The sequence below is a fragment of the Trachurus trachurus genome, assembly GCF_905171665.1.
Source record: "Trachurus trachurus genome assembly, chromosome: 6".
Lineage (NCBI taxonomy): Eukaryota > Metazoa > Chordata > Actinopteri > Carangiformes > Carangidae > Trachurus > Trachurus trachurus.
The window spans coordinates 5,543,323-5,560,481 of NC_139897.1; the positions used below are offsets into that span (position 1 = coordinate 5,543,323).

Genomic DNA, 17,159 nt, shown 5'->3' on the forward strand with positions numbered 1-17,159 from the left:
TCATGAAGGAGCTATTTAAGGTGTGTTTTTTCACAGTTGGGCTCCACAGGAAGGTAAAAACAAACTAAATGGCAGGTTTGTTCCTCTGACTCTGAGAGTTCACCTCAGATTTAACTGCAGCAGGTAAAGAAACTGAGAGAAGTGCAATTTTCATATGAGTCCTAGTGCAATAACAGAGTGTAAGTCAATAACTAGTCAAGACAGATGATTCCAAGATTTATTTGGTACAGCACAGTACAAGTTTACTGTATGTTCACATCAGGATTCGGGATCTGAACAAAGTCACAACAGACATGTTGTCTGTGTGCAGCGTTATATGGTTTGGTTTAAAGATATCTCAGATTGTTGAAGAAGCACCTGATCACAAACACTGATGGAGACCCTCACTGTTATAGAGCTTTCCCTTCAACTACCCTCATGATCACTCAAATGTTGAGTGTCAAAAAAACTACAGCAATTTGACTTTTAATTAATCTATTTACTTGTAAACATACAATTCTTTCAGCAATCTTTGTGATGCTCATTCATCGACTTTGATATCTTTGTTGTATCTTTGCTGGATTGTGTGTGTGTCCGTGAAACGACCAGTGTTAGTTCTGCTACAAGTCTGATGATCTGCTGTGTTGAGGCTAATCTTGACCTTAAAGGGTCATGGTCGACATTTTATTACCTACTCCCCCTCCACTTCAACCCCTCCATTTCCTTCCCCATCATAAAAAAAAAATCCACAGCCTTCACAGCTTCCTTTCCTTACAATCATGTTTTTTTTTCTCAAATACATCTCTGTTGATAAGACCCTGTCACATGACACACAGCCTGAAACCTCCACAAAAAAGGCTGGAAAAGAAAAATCCATTTGTCTCCTTGTACAGGCTACCGTTGCCCATTTTATAGGAAACTCAGAACTGCAACTTAACAGTTAATTAAAGTAACAAATAAACAAAACAGGTTGACGATGAATTAATCAAACAATTAGATTGTCTGCTAAGTTATTAACAGATCATGCCGTTCAGAGAATTGTGAGAATACCTTCGGTGAGAAGCTCATCATTCCTCTCAGAAAAAAGCAGAATCCCACATGGGACAGTGCTGACAGAGATCACTGAGGAGTCACAAGTATAATCCCCACCTGGAAACTGGATGCGCATGATTGTTGCATCATTAAATGTTGTTGATGAGGTGGAGTTCTTCACCGCCCTGCAGGCCTCTCCTGGCCTGGTCAGTGTTATACTGTAGATCTCACTTGCTAACTGTCAGCTGTAGAGGAGGATTTTTTTCATTCTTATTTTTATTCATTTATTTATTATATTGTTTAAGGTGCACTGGATTCATATGATGAGCACAGATGTAACTAAAGACTCCCAAAAGTGCATGAGTGCTGACTATTTCAATCCAGGTTTGTTGTAGTGACTTTAAACACATCATGAACTTGGATTTCTATTCATCATCAAAGGGAACAGCACAATCGATTCAGTATATCTGACACTGTTGTGCTGCTGTTGCACAGTGGTTCTCAAACCTGACGGTTGTGACAAGTCTTTTCCTGGTAGATGGTTAAAAACCATTGATTTTCTTCTGCATTTTGCTCTGATTTGTGCTTTTATGCAACATCGAGTCACTTTAAGCCTAAAGGACTAAAAAGGATAATTCAAGTCAAACCCAACTTTACCACTCCCCATAGGTGAAAGTGGAAACATACTCATTGCTGTCATTTAAAGAGTCACAACCAAAAAGCTTGAGAATCATTGTCTTTGCTGATAATGCAAGTGTGTTTGTTCACCAGTCTGAAGCGCACAGTCTGAGACTGAATAAAAGAAATAAAAAAAAATGCAATGAAACACGGATCTAGAAAAACATCCTAAAAAATAGCAAAAGTCTATGTACCAATGTGTTTGACTTCAGAGAATCCAGCTGCAATCGAAAACACTCTTCTTGGACTGTTTTGGACTTTGTGTGTCACTCTTATGTTGCTGTTTGACGGTTTTTAATTGACATTACTTTGTGTGCAGTGCTGGCAACTGACTGTAGAAAATGTCAACTTGTGCATGTGAGATAATTCTGGATCACAGCTATAAATTAGACGCTATAAATACATAGAAAACCTGCCTTCAGAAGGTGCAGAGTGTCACTCAAAGGTCCAAAACATCAGTCAGGTCCACTACCACTGTCTAAATGTGCTTTAGTATGTGTATATACATGAGAGGGAATGTTATCTTTTTGGTCGGGCATTTGCATTGGTGTCCATGCTTCTTTACAAGAGGGGTCCTTCTGTGGCTCTCTGTTGTATGTCCTTTCAGTCCTGCTCAGAGCAGCTTCCTCTGTTCCCGTTGGCTGCTCACCCCTTTATATCTTCTCCTGAGGGATCTTTTGTGTAGCCTGGTACTGTTGGCGCCGGCTGGAGGAGAAAAAGGTACGCATACTGATGATATCAGGTAAACATGAGTAGCCAACGGACTTACAAATCACGCTGAAGTGAGTGGCATGGCTAAATGGTTCATTTCAGGAGCTGCCACCGGCTCTTCATCAGTGAAGTGTCGAAATGTTAGCTCTGCAGTGGCCGTGTCCAATCTGAGGCTGATGCACAAGGTATACAACCAGTATTTGTCTTGGTTTAAAGACTAAAGTGTGTTGTAATTTGGCTTTGCTCTACATCTCTGATGTTTTGGCTGAATGACAGTAAAGATAATCTTCAATCTTGAACTGAGCTACAATGTCCAAGAGTCGAACTAGAAGCCTTTGTTTCATGAGATTCCACTCCCACTGTTATTTCTCTATCAAAGTCATAAATACATAAAGCCCAATAAAGCAGACCTTACCACTGAACCACATGGGTAACAGGAGTGTTGCTCTAGTTATACCTACCAGGTTTTGATTTATTGTTGAGGTTCTCATTCCACCTCCACACAGTATTGTAACACACTCCTCAAAAAAAGTTAAGAAATGTTTTGTTGATAAGTCACCTTACAATGAGGTACAACTTGTTAGGATTGTGCATTCATGGAATGAGCAACACAGCTAAACGTGTAGGTAGCGCCCCCCCAAAAATGTGCCAAAATCCCCAAAACAGAACTTCTCATCATTGAAAGCGCTACCCAAACATTTAGCTTTGTTGCTCATTCCACGGATGCACGATCCTTACAAGTTGTGCCTCGTTGTAAAGGTGACTAATCAGGCTTTCCAACAATATCAAATACAACGCCAATTGGTTTTATTAAAGGGGAGAAATGATTGGCTGAAAAAACGTTCACCAACTTTTTTTGAAGAGTGTCTTCTGGATTCCTCACAGTGTGAGTTTTACATTCAGAGTGATAGCACATACTTATACTGCAGTATTACTGAAGGTCTGAGGTCACTTCAGTTTTGGCTGTTTTTACTTTGGCCTACATACTGCTGTTTTAAGATACCGTCATGATTACTAAATGGATTCCCTTGGAGGCTCACCTTCTGTACATTCCACTTGCGGCTCTCCCCACTGTCCATCTGGCATACAGCGTATGACGGGCAGATGGCGCTGTGCGTACCCGGCGTCACATTGGTAGCGGACTATAGAGTTGACGGGGTAGAGCTCTCTGGTGTTGCCCATCGGCCGGCCATGTTCCACCTCTGGGGGGGCTCCGCACGTAACTGAAAAGCCAAGTGATGGTTACAGAATTTGTCTTGATAGAGATTCGTGTTTGTCCCATGATCTCCTTACTTAGCTTCCACACTGGCTTGCTGTACAGTAAAGCTTTCAGTAACACACCCTCCGATTCCAATAAACCTACCTGGTCCGGTCTTACAGGTGAAGGGAAGGTGGTAGTTGCAGGGTACATCATTCCACTGTCCACCCTCATGCCAGATCATCACCACACAGTCCTCCTCAGAGTCAAAGTAGTTATCTGGCTGGTTGGGCCTCCAGTTCTCAAAGGTCTGATGGGAGCATTACATATAATGACAATTATACATTTCAAGATTACAACAACACTCAGCAGTAGATGCAGAGAAAAGCAGTGAACCTAAGACAGCAGGTTTAGTGCACAGCTGAGGAGATAATGGCCATCAGTCTACAACTGAACTCACCAAAGGACTTCTGTCTGTCCAACGGAACTCATTCTGCACATCTTTGTCATTAAGTCCAATCCACTGGTAGTCCTGGCCATTGGCTGTAGTGCAGAGAGAAAGAGATCTTAGCTTTGAAACTGATTAAACAAGGATAGGATCTTTAAACAGCCTCCCACCCATAATCAGCCTTCAAACTGAAAGGCTTGACTTGTTGGGGTGAAATTAGCCTTTGGAACTGACAACTTTCTCAATATGTATGACATACAGTAACTGAAAAAAAAAATGATGAGAAGAAATATATACATGGACAAACTAACCAGGACACAAAGTCTTGTGTATCTGCAGAATCACGCACGCACTGTAGCAATGTCAAAAGTAATAGCCAGAAATTGAGTCATCTATTTGATGGATTTGCACTGAAGTTAAAAAGAAACCTCTTGCATTCAGTAATGCGTAAGTGTCAGTAATGTCATTGGATCTTGACAGAAACACATTTCATAGACTAAAGCAACCTACAATCAATGTATTTATAAAAGGCGATTGTAGTGTTATTGATATAATGGTAACATTAGTTTTCATGATCAAAATCAAACATCAATCATCTAAATCTTACAGAAGAAGAAACATCTTTATCCGACATTAGGCTTCTTTTCTCAAGCTAAACTCAGACAATAAGACGAACTGTCGCAGATAGAGTTTGTCAGCAGGTGGGTGTGTAATGTTGGGTGGGTGTGGCTCTGTTCTAACGGTGAGAGTTGAGAAATGAGAATTTACAGAGGAGGACCAGTCAGGAAGCATCATAGTGGTCTAATATTCAAATGAGCTATTTTTAAGTAAGTTGGTGGAAGTGAGTGTAATTTGATAAGAGCTTTGGTTATTCTTGCATTTTATAGATAAGAGGTTATAAAATGTCCTCTCAGCAGCAGCGATCCATCTGATTAATTTCTGTCCAAAAGCTGCTCTGTGATGTTACAGCTGTAGAATGTGAACGGCATGTATTTTTATGGCAGATGAATGATTGTCTATTTATGACAAAATAGTTCAGTGGCCCACAGGGAATTTTCCTGAACCTCCCAATTGGCCACTCTGGGCCTGTCCTCATGGGCAGGAAAGGACTGATAATGACGCATTTACCATAATAATAATGGTAACAACTGTAGCTTCAAAATACTAAAAAGAATTAAAACCTCTTCAGTTTTGTTGAGGTTCGACTAGTACTAGAACAAAATCAGGCGTCAGTGCAGACTTCTAATTTTCCATTAGTTACTCACAGTTGACAAAGTTCTGCTCCTCCTGGGAGCTGATGCTGACCAAGTGAGCGTTGACCTCCTGACAGCGCTGTTCAGCGTCAGCCCAGGTGTATCTCTCCGCAAAGTGAAGGTAGCAGTTGCCCATGAACTCCAACCAGCCTTCACCGCAGCCCTGCACCGCTGCACAGCAAATATACACAACAAAGCACACAGTTAGGTGGTTATATGGTACAATATCTGCAGTATATCACCTGTCAACTCGTTTTGCAGTTACGTGTGCCGATTGTTGTAGTTTGGTGACTCACGTGTCAAGCAGTCTTCACCAGTGAAGCCGTTGGGGCACTGACATACGGCGAGCTCTCCCTGCACAGAGCAGGATCCGGAACCACAGGGGTTTGGACTACAAGGATCTGCAGAGACTAACAACAGAGAAACTTTAGTTTGAACAGGTCATCCGGGTTATCATAAGTGCATGATACAGTATGATAATGGAGGAATAGAAAAATCCAACCACATACTCTCTGCTACGTCCGGCTCCTCCACAACAGCAGGGGTTGCTAATGACATTGACGGTGTTGTGGTTGGGCTGGTGTAGGCTGTGTCGGGAGTCACGACGATGGTGTGACCTTCTTGTTCTTCCTCACCGAGTCCAAGACTCTTGATGTACTCTGAGTAAGTCATGGTAGATCCAGGTGGCAGGGCGACTGAAAGCCTCTCAACGGTCGCTTCTCCACTGCCTGAGATATGTAAGCTTTGCTCTAAGGTGCCACTGAATTCATGGTGGATTCCCGAGCCACTTCCTGCCCCGCTGACCTCCACCACCCCACGGCCCTGCTGAGGGTGGATCTCCTGGGACGGTACGGTCACCTCAATCATCTCCTCGTCTGTTACGAAGATGACATCACCGCGTTGCTGGAAAGAGTCTCCGGAGGCAGAACCACTGCCTGATACACCAGATGGGAAACCACTGGGGAAGCCACTATGGAACCCTGATCCAAAAGGACGATATCCAGACACCTCCTGCTCACCGGATGGCTGCACTGTCAGGTCAAAGCCACTGTGGTCAATAAAAGAGATGCCGGAAAATTCACCGGAGCCTGATCCTGATCCTGATCCAGACCCAGACATATGTCCTGATGTACTTGATTCAATTGTCTCGATGCCTTCCTTGTCCAACAACTGCTCATGAGGTTCCCTGTGGGTTTTTGGCACCTCCACCATCTTCCCATCCACCATGATGATCATGAATTCTCCACTACCACTGATGTCTCCACTTCCACTTGCAAAACCTGATCCTGATGCTGATCCTGATCCTGATACCCCAAAGCCAGAATGTCCTCCATGAATCTCCTCCCCGGATCCAGAAACACTACCCAGTTCTCCAGATCCAGAGATGTCGGTGCTGCCCCCTTCGGCCTCCTGGGGAGCTCCAGAGGCAGATCCGTCTCCTGAGAGGATGTCTGTGCGTCCACTGAAGGTAATCTCCAGTCCTGAACCAGATACGTCTCCACTGGCACTGGTACCAGAGACGTCTCCACTGGCGCTGGAACCAGAGGCATCACCACTGGAGGTGCTAGACTCTCCTGACAAGTCCCCACTGGCTGAATGATCAGCTGAACCAGAGCCTGACACATCCACAGGGGCTGGTGTTGTAGTGGGTTGCACTGGGGGAAAGACTGAGAAGGTGAAAACATCAGACACTGAATTTTGTTAAATATTGTTTAGCAAAATGAAATATTGTGTTTAGTTTGAGAGGAACATTTGGCCCAACCTTTAAATTGATAGTTTATAGGTTGTTAATAGCTGGATTTATCAGTGTTAAAGGTAAAATAAGTAACTTTTCTGCATTAAAAGTCTAGAAATGACTAGCTTTACATATGTGAGCTGTGTACTTGCATTATCCCAAATGTTTTGGGGCAATTTTCAAACTATTAGTCCATGATTTTGGTGGTAGGAATGGCCCACTTGTCCCCTTTGCATTTGAGTTCACTTTAATATCTGCCAAAATTGACTTTTTTTTCCAGTTTAACCTTTGAAGTTTTTAGCTATGAACAGGATGTCTGGATTTTAAATCAGAGAAATGAGCAAACATTAGGGGCAGATTGGTCTTTGTTCCATCAAGTTTGTTACTAAGATGTTGATTAATTACTTTTTTTTTTTTTTTTAACAAATCAAGTTCAGCCTTTTTATGGAAGCCAAGTGTGACTTGTACTTCAAGACTATGGCATTAGAAAGTCTGATTAATAATATTATCATGGCCACTGGGCAAACACCCTTGCTGATGATTGTAAGCTGTTAAAGGGATAGTTCAACATTTTGGCAAATTGGCCCATTGCCATAATTGCTATAGTCATAGCAGTAGGTTCGTTACCTTTAATTGTAGGTGTAAGCCATTTTTAGTACAGCGGAGCGCAGCAGCAGGCTGCTCAGAGCTACGCTATGGAGGCTAAGGGAATTTCTTGGTTTCCCTCATCAAACTCATCAAATACAAAATCCCAAAACTCCACAGCGCTTTTGTAGACAAGTTGTGAGCTGCACAACCACCACGCTATGAGATAATGACGGAACGACACGAAACGGAGCCGTTTTCGAGGTAAATTCATACAAAACCGCTGATGCGCGTTGCGTTCAGGGACAGTTTTTCAGCAAGCAGTCTCCGTATTTACCCTGTATTTACCTCGAAAACGGCTCCGTTTCGTATCGTTCCGTCATTATCTCATAGCGTGGTGGTTGTGCAGGTCACAACTTGTCTACAAAAGCGCTGTGGAGTTTTGGGATGTTGAATTTGATGAGTTTAATGAGGGAAACCAAGAAATTCCATTAGCCTCCATAGCGTAGCTCTGAGCAGCCAGCTGCTGCGCTCCGCCGTACTGAAAATAGCTTACACCTACAATTAAAGGTAATGAACCTACTGCTATGACTATAGCGATTATGGCAATGGGCCAATTTGCCAAAATGTTGAACTATCCCTTTAACAAGGAAAACAGACTAGGACAGTTTTCATTCAGACAGCTGTTTCTTACCAGGAGGAGGAATATGGTGAATTGTGATGGTTGTCTTGTTGATGAACTCCTCTATTTCAGTGATATTTACACTGGTCTCAGTTTCATTGTAGACAACAGTAGGTTGAACTGAAACAAAACAAAACACAACATGTAATATTTAACAACTCACTGTCAGTTTCACACTGGAAATATTACAGCTGGACAACCAGACAAACAGATTCCATGCAGCTATCTTACCAGGGGGAACAACATGATCAATTGTCACTGTTGTCTTGTTGATAACGTCCACAGTCACTACTGTCAGATCCACACTGGTTTCATTTTCAGAGTGGACAAGTGGGATTCCAGCTGAAAAAATGAATTGACAATTGACAAAATGACTGATTAGTTCAAACAGATTCTGTTTGATAGAGTAAATTTAATAACATGGTATTTCAAAATAGAGTTTTACATTTCATTACGTGCAGTTGTTGCTGACATTTGTCTGATGTATCTCAGCAGCCTTGTTTAACACTATGATTGTGGATAGTACTATTGAAGTTCATCTGTAATCTTTCCCCTAGCAGAAATACCTAATATTGTTGAGAATCTCTTGAATTTTATATAGGCTAACATATGATTTAACTGTAGCTAAAGCTGAAAGTATGAAAAGCATTAAAGCCTTGAATGCACCTTAACTGAATAATGTCCTACCTTTGAAGCAGTATGCATCGTAGCGTGAGTGTTCGTCTGGGAATCCGGTCTGGTTGGGGAAGGCGTAGATGATGTGAACGCCCACCAGACCACCTCCACAGTGAGACCTGGGGGTTGTGATGGGGTAGCGGACACTGCGGTCCATCAGCCAGCCTGGACGGCACTTGTCAAATCCTTGGTTCCAGGCGGCATACAGCTGCCCAGTGGTGGCCAGGGTGGTGTTCAGTTTCTGACAGTGCTGCACAGCCTCCTCGTAAGAGAAGCTGTCGTAGTCACTGGTGAAGAAGACCTCACCTGAGAACATACAGTACATGAGCATTCATAGAAGCTCAGAGCAGTACATATACAGTACTCATACAGCACATACACATCGATTGGTAACACTTTACTTGAATAGGTATTCATAAGATTGACATAAAACTGTCATAACCATGACATAACAGCTGTCATAAACATCAATGAATACTTATGACAGCTGTCGTTAGGTGTCATTCGGTAAGTTATGTCACTTTTGATGCAAAGTTGACATTGTTTGAGATGTCCTTGTTATGAGAACTTGACATAATTTTTAAAGTTTGGCAATTAGGTCTGCTATGACAGTTTAAATTGTCTTTATGTCAAGTTGTCAGAACAAAAACATCTCAAACAATGTCAACTTTGCATTAAAAGTGACATAACTTACCGAATGACACTTAACGACAGCTGCCATAAGTATTCATTGATGTTTATGACAGCTGTTATGTCATGGTTATGACAGTGTTATGTCAATCTTATGAATACCTATTCAAGTAAAGTGTTACCTCGAATCGATTTAAATGCAAGTTGACAGGACATATGAATTTAAAATCATGTTATTCAGGGTGTGAGAAGGTTCATGCTCCTCACCTTGCAGACGTTCCACATAACAGAATACATCGTATTGTTCGCTGGCTGGCCTTAGGCCATAGGACCTGACTCCTGGAAGGTATGGCAGGTTACCTGCACAGTTATCTCTGGGTGACACAATTGGATACCTGATCATGAGAAAAGATGAAGATAAAGAACATTAAGGCTTAGATTTGCTGTACTGTATACCCCCTCAGGGACTAGCTTTGATACGAAAAATGAAACCTTCTCCACCCAGTGTTCTAGATATTATTCGCTGCCATTTGTACATGTAGATGAGACTATCCTGACCTGACAGACTGGTCACGTAGCCACCCGGCGTCACATTGGTGCAGACCTTTCTCAAAGGCGGCCTGCAGCTGCTGGGGGCTGGCAATTACTGCCCCAATGCTTTGGCAGGCCTGCTGAGCCTCTACGAAGGTCAGGGTGTACCGGCCGGTGATGGGTCGGTAATGGAACACCAAACCTGGGAAAAGAGGGTGGGAAGGAAAAAGGTGTTCTTACAGTGATTTTTTTAAGATAAACTTTATTGGTTCAATCTGATTTTCTTTCCTTCTTATGCACTTTCCTGATGCAGATTGCGATATATTCAGTTTGAACATCTTGAAGTCATTTATTTTCTGCCCAGTGGTAAAGCACCATTAGTATGGCCACGGACAGTAATGACGGGGATAAACAAGCCATGAGCATGTGTGAGAGGACTTGTGGATGTGGTAGTATTCCAGCAAATTCAACTTCCTGACGTTGTTTTTTTCCCTTTTCAGTTATCCAAGCAGATTCCCAAAAGAATCAACTGTAGCTGTTTTACCAACCGAGCCATGGGCTTTTTGCAGTTCTGTCCTTTTACTGCACTGCACTAAAATTTGTTTTCAAAATGTAAAAAAAAAATACATATCCCAAATGATTTTGTTTCAATCAAATATATAATCCTCCACTTCTTACCTGTGGGAGCCATGGCAGCATCTATGCCTGTCAAATCAAGCCCAGGCTCTCGTACAACAGGAGTCACTTTAGTGTATGTGTCTGTCACGCTGGGTGGGACGGGCAGCGGGGAGAGGGTGGCCACTTCCCCACCCCTGATCTCTTCACCCCCAGGTGAGGGTGTGAGGCCTGGGTATGCCCCAGGGGCAGGTGTCATGCGGATGATGTCAGGGAAAGGGGTGGTTCTAGCAGGGACAACATCTTCATCCTCACCAGCTGAGGAAACCAGAGTCACACATGTTACAGCCTTATTAGTCAGTACACCATCACTAAACAGCTGTTTTATAGATGGATAGATATAGATATACAGTAGATAGATAGATAGATAGATAGATAGATAGATAGATAGATAGATAGATAGATAGATAGATAGATAGATAGATAGATAGATAGATAGATAGATAGATAGATAGATAGATAGATAGATAGATAGATACTGTAGATAGATAGATAGATAGATAGATAGATAGATAGATAGATAGATAGATAGATAGATAGATAGATAGATAGATAGATAGATAGATAGATAGATAGATAGATAGATAGATAGATAGATAGATAGATAGATAGATAGAATATAGATAGACATTCTTTTAACCCCACATTCAAACTGTTCCATAGTTTAATTCCACAGTTAGGAACACAAAAGCTCCTTCTTGTTGTGCGTATATTCTGGATTTTGAAATTAAATATTCCCCTTAAATTGTAATCCCCTTCCCTTTCAATGAATAATTTTAGAATTTTTTTATCACAAACTCCAATGAAGGATTTACCTCGGAAGCAGATGGCATCATAGCGAGAGTCTGGGTAGGGGTATCCTGTCTGGTTGGTGTGCAGGTAGACAGTTCTCACTCCCAGAAGCCCTCCTCCACACTGAGGCCTGGCGATGTTAATAGGGTAGCGCACGCTCCTGTCCGCCAGCCAGCCGGCGTTACACACATCCATGCCGCCCTTCCAGGCCAGGTACAGCTCTCCAGTGGTAGCAAGCCGGGCACCGAGTTTGGCGCACTGATCTCCAGCTTCATAGAAAGAAAACTTCTCCACAGACATGGAGTAGAAGACTCTGCCTGAGAGGAGGGAGGAGGGAAACGAACACTTTTACACAACAGGAAACAGAGGTGTTTGTGCAGTGTAAAGAGGTCATGTGGGTCAGGTAGCTTTTGCTGCTCCCCTCGGGTGTACCTGGCATCTTTTCAGCAAAACAGTAGACATCGTAGGTCTCGTTGACATCTCTCACTCCATAGGTTCTCACGCCTGGGAAGTTCTCTTTGTCGCCATAGCAACGCTCACGGGGCTCATGGATGGGGTACCTTGAGAAGAAGGTGAAGTAGGTGAGTGTGAATTTCTTTGATGGAATCCTGTCCATTATGGCTCTATGTAAATAAGCAGTTTGGAGGTTGAACATGGTGGATGGATGAACTCTACCTCACAGTTTGATCAGAGAGCCAACCAGCATCACACTGGTGGTATCCGTCATCGTAGGCAGCCTGCAGCTGGGCTGGAGTGGCAATGGTGGCACTGTTCTGGATGCAAGCAGCCTTGGCCTTCTCAAATGTCAGGGTGTAGCGGGTGGAGATGGCTCGGTAGTGGAACACAATACCTGTGAGATACAGAGAAGCACAAGAGGATGTGATGAAGTAGCTTTCCCTTTACCAAAATTCTCACAACTTTGTATTTTGTGGTTACGTTTTTAACTTCTAACCAAAAACAGTCAGAAAGGTGAGAGGTTTAATTCTGCATCCAGTTGAGTGGTTGGATGAACTTTCAGAAAATCCTGCTAGGAGTTTCCACCTTAATGACTGTGTTACAGTATATTATGGATTGGGCAGAACATAGAAAATTCGTCATTGATTGACATTGCTTTATTCAGAAAACGAATTGGAATTTCCTACAAGACATAGTTAAAAACATTGAAGATTTATTTGGAGACGTAAAAGTACAAATGATAAAAACTTAGTTGTTTTATTTTGTAGTAAATTAAACTTGTCAGCATTATAGTTCTGTGCCATACCCTGAACCTGGACCTCCACGGAGTCGTAGTTATCTTCAATGCCGTGTATCACCTCACAGCGGTAGGAGCCAGAATCTTTGGACCTCAGCTCAGTTATCTCCAAGGTGGCATCAGTGGGCACCAGGGGGTAGTTGACCATGGTCACTCTGTCCAAATACTCCGTCTCTACCTGAACTTTTCCTTCTGAGGCCACCAGGATGGTGGAGGCTTTCTCCTTGGTGACATAGGACCATTTGATGCGGTGGGAGAGCGGGGCAATCGTTGGGGCTCCGGGGTCATTGACAGTGTTGTCCTGGAAGTAACACGGTATCACTACCTTGCTTCCCAGGAGAGGACGGAGAGGCATCTCCATAGGGATGCTGACACGCAGTGTGCCATCCATGTCTGAGGACAAGACATTGATTTGTAAGAATTTGTAATTGTTAATGGAGCTACAACGTAATGTTTAGTACAGATATGCTGCTGTTATATTCTTCTGAGCTATTGGCTGTGACATGGCCAATAGAAGTGGAAATGGGCTTTTGCAGGACTGTATGGCCTTTGTGATACTGCACTTATGGCAAAAGTACCAGACAAGGCATGATCAGTTAGTTAGTTAGTTCAAAACTGATTCTTAAATCTAAATGTGAAAATCTTTCTATTGTTTTTAAGAATTGAGGCCTATGTACTATATATTATCTATTATTCCAGAGGCCTTCATTACCCTGCATTGCTGCTTGTTGAGGGGATAATAACAAACTATATAAGGCAAAAGCTAAGAGCAACTAAGCCAATACATCAAGTGCATATTGAATTACTTTTAAACAGATAGTGGGTTACACCTGGCTGAAATTACAGGACTGATTGACATGAATGTGCTATAGGTTAAGATACTGTAAGTCTCTCACTATCTTCACGTAGTCACAGTTTCCAGATGTTTTGGAGACAGGTTTTTAATTTCCGTAAATGTAAGAGCCATAATGTGTGGAGGGCAATTAAGTTAGATATGTTCATAATTTATATTTTCAGTCTTTGAGTAGTAGTTTGGATGAGAGCTGTGCCAGGAATGAGAGCACAAAGTTTTTTCTGCCGTGTGATGGATGTAATTGAATTTTTTGAAAAGGATTATATCTCATTTTTCATTCCCGTGAGAACCGTTCCTACAGCTCATTAGTGGCTTTTGACACTTAGAAGGTAAGCCACAACAACAGTGAAGAAAAAACTTAAGTTAAGAAAAATCAGATGCAACGAGTGCTCATCATGTAATTTTCCAAAACTCACCATCATGATCGTCAAATGATATTGTTGCCGTGATGAAGGGCAAGGACACACACAGTAGAAGCAAGGGGGTCATCGTTACCTGGAAAATACACAGCAATAGAAGTTGTCAAGTTTGATTTCCATCGTTAATGATAAAAGAAACAGGCAAAGCTTGAAGCTACAGAAAGTTATTAGTATAAGCTATTTATTATCAGTAGGCTAAACTGACCACAGTCATATATAAACAGTGGGTGTTAAATAACTAAAGTAAAACTGTACAAACTCTCTAACCTCTCTTTACTAGAAATGAACAGTGAAGTAAGTGTTAGAGTGAATGAGTGGTTTATTCATTGTAATTTCCTCCATCTCTGTATGCCACTGTGTTTTTTTCCAAACTCCTGTACACCTACATTCATATGCCATGTTATCCAGGATATACAGTGCATTTGCTCATTACGTCACTCTCTTTAGCCAAGTGGAAACAGAAACGTCATGAGCCCCTGGTATCATTTGGAAATACCATGCATGCTGACGGAGGAATGAAAGCCCCCTCTGTCTCTGAGCACAGGAAATGTCTTTGGTGCTAAAATAAGTTCAGGCACAGAATGGGAATGGGTATGATTCATTCATCTTAAATGCTTTTCCATTAAGAATATGAACTTTGGAGTGAGGCTCTTTTTCCCACAGCTTACTAACTGTACTTGTGTTTTCTGTTTGTCTGTGTTTCTGTTTCTTGAGTGTGAACATGTGTGTCTTTGTCTCTTTGTCTACATTTACAAAGTCCTTTATGTGCAGGGATATCGAATACATTTGTACAACTGTACAAAATACGAATACACATATTTGTATTTATAATAGAGCATATAAATCAATCAGGGCATGTGATAGGGTTAAAAAAAAGTGTGATGAAATTAAAATGTCTTTGCCCTTTTTGACACGTTAGCTGGGTACCTAAGGGACGTTGACTTGTCATCTGACACTTTTATTTGAGAGTTTTGACTTGATTTAGCTATAGCCATAGTTGTGTTTAAAGACAAGAGGTTTTAATGTTCCTTTTGAGTAGCGCTACGTCTTCAGGGCAGATTGGAGGCAAAAGTGAGTCGCTAGAAAGAGATGAGACACCCCAGGTCACTTCAGCAGAAGAAAAGATGTGATAGAGCTGGAAACAGCTCTTGGTGAGTAAAGGAATGAAGTTTGATGCTGAACTTCCAAAGTTTCCTCAGCTGTTAATGCTAACGTTAGCTATGTAGCAATAACAATTTAGTACTTTATCCATAGTGTGGGCATTGTGCATTACTTTTCTTTTAGCAGCATCATGAGGTCAAACTTGACATATTTTGTACAATACTTTAGTTGATTGCCAAATGCTAAATAATAATGCCAAATAATGATTAATGGATTCAATATTAATACCAAATACAAGTTAGTTAGGACAGGAGGAAGTAAGGTATCAACATCAAACTGGGCTCATATATAATGGCTAAATGCTGTGATACTGTAGTTTCTCTTCACTATCATAACACAACTACATCATTTATGATCAACTGGCAGCTTCCATCCACACACATGTGTCTCAGTATCACAACTCCACATCAGTCAAACTCTGATTACCACACTGCTTCATTTCTCTCCACTTTTCACAGTTGTGATGCAGACCACTCAAACGTGCAGTCTTCACTGAACATCCATTGTGCTGCGTTATAAGACTCCTGGACAGGCTGTAGAAAAAAGCTCACGGCTCATTCCCCACAGCCACACAGAGACATTTACAGCCCATAAACCTGAAGCTCGTGGTCACCATGTGTTTGTATTGGCTGAACCAAGGTTGACAACTTGGTGGTAAAACACATCAATCACCTGATCAATCAATAAATCAAGCTATATGTATACAGTATATATACAGGAAGTGAAGTTGAATATGCATTACAGATGACTAAGAAGCTGATATTAAGAATATAAGCTGATATCAACTTGGATTTACACTATAGAAATGCATGATAACTATGTGTAGACTCATTCATGTCTGTGCGTATTATGAGTGTGTGTGTCTGTGTATGAGTGTGTGGGCTGCAGGCATTCTCAGAGTTCCACACACAGTACAGTAGGACTAATATTTGCCCTGCTGTCTAAGATTTGCCTGAGAGTGACTGCTGGCCCAGTTTGGGCGGAAACACAAAATACCTCACAGTATGTGTAGACAAATGGAGAAATCCACTCTGGAATAATCACACATTGTTCTTCTCTTGTTATCAGTTGTGATGCTCAGTCATGACAGGTTGCAACTCAGATATGTTTTGTTATTTTTAGTATTTTGGGAGAGATTCTTGACTTTTGGCCTTTCGGCTTTATCTATTTTATTGGGTTTATTCCCAGCTTTTTCCACCCGGGTGTTATAGACCACTTCCTTTTGGATGAATGTTTAAAGTTGGTGCAAAATGAATCCATCTCCATTAATGATCACCAGCTGGACAGTCGTGCTTTTGTTGACCTTCCCCGATTTAACGGTTCACCTGACCCCATCTCACACCACACCCAAACCACAATCATCATTGAAGTGGGTGTGGTCAGAGGTACAACAGACTCCCACCCTTCAACCAGAGCTACTGCTTCTCAGCCTGCTGAGGTACTCATTCTGCAAAAAAATAGTGTTTTTTCACTTTTACCTGTGTAAATGTAAAGGTTATGCATATATCTGTGTTTTTCCATAAAACAGCATAGGCCTCTCAGAAATGGACAGACAGCAATAAAACTCTACTCAGACTCTCACAATACAGAAACACAGAAAATGCCAGCAAAACCCTTCCCCCTGTTCCTCTCAACCAAGCCAACCAAAACCTTCTCACTACTTTCTATCCAATTATTGAGCAGATCCCCGGCCTCATTTTAATGCATCATTTAAACTGTGGCCATTTCATAATGTGCACCAGCATTCGTGAGCAAGCCACGCCAGGGCAGGTCAAGCCAATCAGCCCCCTCTCTCCACAGTGTGCCCATTCAGTCGGTGGGATGGTCGCTGCTCCCCCGTTCAGCCACTGTGGTATGTTCCGCTCCCAGC

The 17,159-nt window shown here is 42.0% G+C and overlaps 1 protein-coding gene across 1 annotated transcript; it reads right to left on the reverse strand.

The window, feature by feature from the left end:
- Positions 1-2,302: 2,302 nt before the first annotated feature.
- On the reverse strand, positions 2,303-14,198 carry acanb (aggrecan b; the record flags this gene model as incomplete). Its single annotated transcript, XM_083973481.1, has 18 exons — positions 2,303-2,394; positions 3,441-3,623; positions 3,764-3,908; positions 4,059-4,177; positions 5,312-5,470; positions 5,596-5,700; positions 5,809-6,933; positions 8,314-8,421; positions 8,533-8,643; positions 8,989-9,282; positions 9,874-10,001; positions 10,165-10,339; positions 10,816-11,070; positions 11,628-11,921; positions 12,037-12,164; positions 12,280-12,454; positions 12,866-13,249; positions 14,126-14,198. 18 exons carry the CDS (start codon positions 14,196-14,198, stop codon positions 2,303-2,305), a joined length of 4,053 nt encoding a protein of 1,350 aa, XP_083829607.1.
- Between the last annotated feature and the right edge of the window lie 2,961 nt (positions 14,199-17,159).